The 6989-nt window shown below is 34.4% G+C and overlaps 1 protein-coding gene across 1 annotated transcript; it reads left to right on the forward strand.

Moving 5' to 3' along the window:
- LOC108660442 (glycine-rich protein 5-like) lies at positions 688-1464 on the forward strand. The gene has a single exon (XM_018115040.1). It carries the CDS (start codon positions 776-778, stop codon positions 1241-1243), a length of 468 nt encoding a protein of 155 aa, XP_017970529.1. The 5' UTR covers positions 688-775; the 3' UTR covers positions 1244-1464.

The following is a 6989-nucleotide window of genomic DNA, read 5'->3' on the forward strand; positions in this document are numbered from 1 at the left end:
ACCCTGACATTCTCTTAATATAGCACTATAAATACCAGTACCCAAAGCGGTTCCTGACTCTTATAAGATTTATTAGTAAAAAGCATAGGACAAAAATACATTTCTATTGTTAATGTTGTGAACACCGTGTTAAAGTTTCTAAAAATATATGCCGGGGTTTTTTACATGTATTAATTTCTCATATTCTATGGTTATATATTATCAATGAATCCAACCCCTGTCACTCATATATTAGGCACATGGTTAAAAGGTAAAACATATAAAATACATACATACGTACATACAAACATACTTGTATACATAAACACATATCCTAAAGCTACAAACTCAATATTTAAATAATTGAGCTACAAACTCTCAGATTGTTGTACGCTCTTTAACAGCAATTCATGCATGCATGCATTTCTCATCAGTCATGCACACTGCTGGCAACTCATACAATTACTACCATTGGCTTTGGCCTTGTTCAGTTTACTTGAATATATTGTCAACCTAACTCAAATTATTATAATACAAACATATAATTATAACCTATTTCAGAATCTCAAACAATCTCCTAAAAATAATCCCTTCAGCACACGGTCTTGAAAAATCTCAGACATCAAAGCTCTGAGCCTTCATTTAAACCCCATTCAATACTCACAACTGTCCCCTACCAGCCTTTTTTGCCTTTAAAAGGAGATCTTCAACACACACATCAGATACTAAGAAACACACAAGATAAAGTTAGAGAGTAATAGCGAGAGAGATATCAGTTTTTTCTCGATTAAGAGATATGGCAAAGTGGTCTGTTATGCTTCTTGTGGCATTACTTATGGTTCATGCCAGTGCAAGAAATGTGCCCACTGCAGGTACTCCGCCTACTAGTACTCCAGCTAGTGGTGCAGCTGGTCTTAATGACCAAAAGAACTTCGTCACGTATGGTGGCGTTGGCGGCTTCTCCGGACTTGGCTCCAATGGCCTGCCGTTTGGTGGAGTTGGGGGGGTCGGTGGGATTACTCCCATCGGTGGTCTAGGTGGACTTGGAGGTGGAGTTGGGGGGATTGGTGGGATTACTCCTTTAGGTGGCGGAGATGGTCTAGGTGGACTAGGAGGGCTCGGGGGATTTGGTGGCTTGGGCGGTGGTGTTGGCGGTGGTGCTGGTGGTGGAGTTGGAGGTGCCGTTGGTGGTGGAGTTGGAGTTGGAGGTGGAGGTGGAGCTGGTGCTGGTATCGGCGGTACTGGTGTCCTTCCTTTTCCTTGAAATATTAGTGGGCTTTACCATAAATACATAAAACTTATTTCAGAGAGTATAATTATCCAAGTATTTCGCAGATGTAGTTTCATGTTTATTATGTGTGAGTCAGAAATCGTCTTCTTTTATTTAGTTATCTTTTGTTTGTCAATGTTTTTCATTTGTATCCAACGTTTTTATGTTTTCTAATGAATATTTTCGTAAATAAATCTAATCTTCTCTTCTCTACATGTTGTACTAATCTTATTTGCCTACCACTTAATTTCTCTTCAAAATTCCCATATCCATAGTTCTAACCTCAAGGTTGAACGAACATAAATTTTTTTTTTGAACTAAAACATTAATTTCTTTTTCTTTCCATATTACATATAAATTCTTTCGAGTCTTTCAGAAACTTTTGTTCCCATTATAAATCTTACTATAATTGTAAGTACCATGGCCTACATAATATTGACCTCTTTAGGTCCAATCCCACTTAATGGGTTTAAACACCTTTCATCATTAACTCATAACTTCCCAAATTATATTTAATTTAAATTAAATTGAATGGGATGTTATGTGTGTGTATATATATATATATTTATCCTCAAAAACTCTGTAGGACATGTCAAACATGCCTGCCTGGAACCCTACCAAATGGGACTAGCTAGATTAGCTATTCAAATCGAGAGAGAGATGGCTCTATCTCTTTCTTCCTTTCTTTTATAATTAGTAACATTTACTAGAAAGAACATAAATACTTGCAAGCAACGCTAAATAAATGCTAAAGCTTTGAGGGGGGTTTTTGATTCGTGGGCATAAATCCTAATGGTCCATCAAACTATATATATGCCCGACCAAATTAAACCTCAGCGGAGGTTCATGCTTCATTGCTTACTAATTAGATCAATATGTGTTTAATTAATGATTCCTGAGTTTTTTGGTCCCGAACGAAGACTTTCCGGTGGCCCTGCATGCATGGATGCACGTTTCCTTTTCTAAAAGAAGTGAGCAGAAAACTTTAAATCAATCTATATTAGGGAAAACAATTTTTGTCACAAATATGATTAATAAGCCTTATCATTATCAGTCTAACTATATATATCCGTCTGAACTTGACCTAATAATCAAACAAGATTCAATTAAATAATGGCTTCAAGTTTTGCTTGTTTGAAAGGAGAATCTTGTTGAGTCGTGTATCAAACTAAGCCAAAGCTATTGGTGGACGGTTTACCTTTATTACAACTCCAATACTTTCGCCACCATGGCTGTGGCACATACCAAAACTATTATATTTTCCAATGACAACGCCCACCCAACGTCATCATGGCCATGGTCCATGGGAGCAAAATTTTGGGTTGTCTCATTAATTCAATTTTAACCACTTTGATTGTTTCTCCGTTTTATGGAATACTGTGGCCATAAAATTGGAGTTTGGACCACCTTAGACTACAAACTTTTTCCCATACATAAATGCTAGTGTTCAATCGGGGATGTAATATACAAGAGCAGCACAAAACAATCAAATCGAAGGCGGGTGTCCACAATTGATTGCTGTAACTGTCTCGTGAGATTAATAATTGATCATGGTCTGCTTTCCGATTTTGAATTAACTCAACACTAACCCTACTTTATCTTACTTTATTACAAACAAATGATAAGGAAATTTAATAATCCGATCACTTATAAATGATATGAATTTTTATTCATTATGAATAATCTGAACGATGAATATTAAAATGAGATTGTTAGTTGGTGAAATTTAATCATCTATACAGTTCTTTTTTTGAGTATTTTAATCATATAATCATATATACAGTTAAAAGTTAATGGAGTGGTTGGTATTTTTTTTATTTTTTAACTAAATATAATCAGAGACCACTCGAGACCCTCTTGAAATTTAAGTGGTGCTGGTCCATGACAGTAAAAGCTCTCAGACAGGAGCGGATCAGACACATCTTTAAATAACCTGTCAAAAGTTTGTGTGATCATAATGAAAAAGAACAACAGGAAAACGGGCCATGCATGACAGTTTTGAATTGGTTGGGTAAATTTTTCATTAATGAGGTGACCTACTGTTAGCTTGGATGGCAGCAAAACCTGAATTCCAATTTACTAGGGCTGGCAGAAAAATTAAATGGGGTTGAATCATTGATCAAAACGCATACGACTTACCTACAGCTGCTACCGTTACAGTAAGGCTTACCTGAATAGCTGGTAAGTTTCCAATATTTAATTTTGGTTTACATGGATGAGTTGCAACGTTGCATAGAGAGTCAAAGATTGATCTCTGTATGCCCTTATCAATATTTTCGCAAAAAGAGCTTCACATGAACCGTGGTTGTACACCCTGACTTTGGCTGGGGAGCAACTAACACTGAAAAATATTATAATGTAGTGTCGTGCATCTTAATTAACGTACCATAATTTTGGTAGCCCCAACTACCAGGGATCAACTCTTTCCGCTGAAAACCAACAAAAATCTTCTACCACATTCGGTACTTATTTCATAATTTAACATCATATATTCAGTAGAATAAAATTTTTATGTTAATGTTTATTTCAATAAAAAATGTCTTTAATTTGTAAACATGTTAATTCCGTTACTTTGTTACCCGTATTCCTTTTGTTTTTTTGGGTATACACAGCATTATTTATAATTAAAATATATAAAAAAAAAGCTTCATCAGTTTTATGTCCAATAAAAGGCTTTACAAGTTTAATTACAATTGTTTGTTTTGATATCAAATTTTTTAAAAAGTTTTAAATTTTGTTGAAGACTGATTTTAATTAGTATGTCTATTGCAACAAGCAAAATCACAAGAATTCATCCGATGAAGAACTCTAACATAAGTCATAATAAAGGCATCCTTGTCTTTACGTGACATTAGGGTTTTTGTATTGACAAAACTAAAATAGTATGCCAATCCAAAAATAAGTGCATTTATGACCCTCTCAACATTCATTTAGTAAGATAAGAATTGGATATTAAGTTATTTAATTGACTAGTAATCAAGGCATTTTCATATAACAATTGTTTCATCACGGTTGTAGGAACATTGGAAAAAAAAAACCATTATGGTAATTGACTTTTAAATCTTATTTAATTTATTAAAAATCTAATATAAATTCAGTTTACAAAAAGTTTGAAAATGTAAAGGAAGTATTAAGTGACACTTCATGCCATAGTTATTATTTTAAATAATTTGTATTAGTTTGTTTATTCTCTTTAAATGATTATTAAATTTGTTTATTTTTTACTTTTTAGTTTATGGGTGGAAAAAATATAAACGCAATTACTAAAACTCAACTATGTTGAAAATTAAAATTTATGAAAGCAGATATTCCTCCACCAATTGAACTAATGTGATATTTCTACACCAATTGAACTAATGGAGGAGCAAATTCCAAGTTCGGTTAGATTTAGCTACTAATCTTCGGAATTGAGATTATATAATGAAGTTAGTTAAAGGATTATTGGTTATTTGTGGAATTATGTCTAACAAACAATCTATTAACAATAGATTAATCATAGATATGTGTTGTTGTAGAAGTTGGTATTTTGGAGAGGCCAAGTTTTCATTGAAAGGCGCTAGAGGAAAGAGCACACTTCATATAGGTGAGTGGCTATGGTGTTTTCAAAGTATTTTGATATATATATATATATACATGAAAGCATGTTTGGAATAGCATTAGGAATGCTTTTGAAAAATATGAAATTGTGGAGTGAATGATGATTGCTTATGTCATGACCCAAACTTAAGGTCCATGACGAGAGCAAAGGTCAAATGGGAAGGTCCCACCCACCCGAGCAAGGCTCTAAACAAACAAACCGAATACAAATAATCAAATATCTCATGGGACACATCACCATGGAACCATATATATATATATATATATATAAACATGTATAAAATCTCAAACATTAGTGTCACGACTCGAAATTCCCCATCGGGCCCGTGACAACCACCGCGAAGCCTCGACAAACATTCTTCACCCCGAATGTTGATCGAAACCTCGCAAGGCTCTCGTATCAGCTTTCGCACTTCCTCGGTGAGCAATAGTTATCAAATATTGTAATTCGAAAGATTATGAGTCATTTCCAAATCAGAACATAACATATTGTTTTCTGGCTCACAGGGGCATTTTCGTCATTTTTCATCGAAAATCTCAAAACTTGCTAAAAATGTAGTAGGTAAGCAGAAAATATATATTTAGTGATTTAAAAACAAATTAAGTATCTAAAACGCTCATTTGAAGTGAAAATCTGACCATTTGAATATAATAAAAATATTCAATAAAATAAACTATTTTCTTCTAAAATAATTTTTATAAAGCTATCGGTAAATAATTTTTATAGTGTAAAAGTTAATTATATTCATATATACTATAAAGCAATTAACCAAAGTATAAAATTGCTTTTACAGTGACACGTGGGCCCACATATAACCAAAATGCATTGGAAGCTGAAAACCTACAGCTTTTGCCGATTCAAATCCAAATGAAGGTTTTTGTCAAAGTCAGCTAACTATGAAATTTCTTGAGCCTGAAATGTGAGGAAATGAGGGTGGTGAGATTATAAAATCTCAGTGAGTAAATAGATACCATCTAAACTATCTAAAGGCGGGTAAATGGAGACGAATTAAAATAATTCTTTTCGAATTTATGTTTCATAACATGAATATTCAGTTTACTCAATTAATCAACATGGCTTACATATCTCACAAAACTTGGCTCTTGCCAAAATCATTCCCGGGGATGCCTTGGCCTAGGCATCTGACCGAGACCACCAAGGCGGTTAAATGTCTTTACATCCGAAATTCTAGCCATGCCTTGGCGTTGGCTGAGTCTCACTCTCACATGGTGGTCCACGTGAAGTGCACTCAAATCTTTACCTCTAGATATACCCTTCACAAGGCTCTCCGATCGAGGTAAGGTATATCTGATTCTGTGCCCCCTCTCTTAGGCTAGTCCACAGAACCTCCACTGCAGGGATTATGCATTATTTTATCTACCACCTGATTTATAAAATCCTTATCTGCATGACATGGTAATTTATCGCAATCTAGCCTCTCAAGGCTGAATACATAATATATATAATTTTGATACAAATACTGACTTTGTCATTCATGCTCACATATTGCTATAAGCCATATAATTTAAAACACAATTTATAACACAAGCAGGCAGTCTCCAATTACTCTATTTTCAAAACCAGTATTCAATTTTCTAGAAAATTTATAAAATCATTTTATAAAATCACAATTTCTCCTAAAACATAGCAATTTACCATTTAAACCCATTTTCTATAAAATCACACAATTGAATAAAACTACTCTAGATAATTAAGATGATAATAAGTTTACTCACAGTTCTAGGAGTCGATATACTCCTAATCCCAGTCTTCAAGCATAATCTCTGTACTTTTACTAGTGTAATTTGCTCACCACCTATCCACAATGTACAATACATAATTCACCAAATTAATGCTTGACCATTATAAAATCAATTCAGGCATGGTGCAAATGCATGATATGATATGCAACTTATCCGACTACCGCTTATGTCACGACCCGATACTCCCCTCGAGCCCGTGACAACCGCCGCGGTGTCCCGGTAGACACTTATTGCCCAGAATGTCAACCCGAAACCCCGCAAGGCTTTACTATCAGTTTCTCTGTTCCCTTGTGAGCAACCATTGTCAAATATCGTGTTCTAAAAGATTTTAAGCTGTTTCCAACTTTAAACAAATAAAATATTAATTTTTCGTCTCACA

Source organism: Theobroma cacao, chromosome 1, assembly GCF_000208745.1.
Source record: "Theobroma cacao cultivar B97-61/B2 chromosome 1, Criollo_cocoa_genome_V2, whole genome shotgun sequence".
Lineage (NCBI taxonomy): Eukaryota > Viridiplantae > Streptophyta > Magnoliopsida > Malvales > Malvaceae > Theobroma > Theobroma cacao.

What these genes read in the sequence shown, in the direction of transcription:
- LOC108660442 (XM_018115040.1), top strand. Translation starts at nt 776, where the DNA reads ATGGCAAAGTGGTCTGTTATGCTTCTTGTGGCATTACTTATGGTTCAT.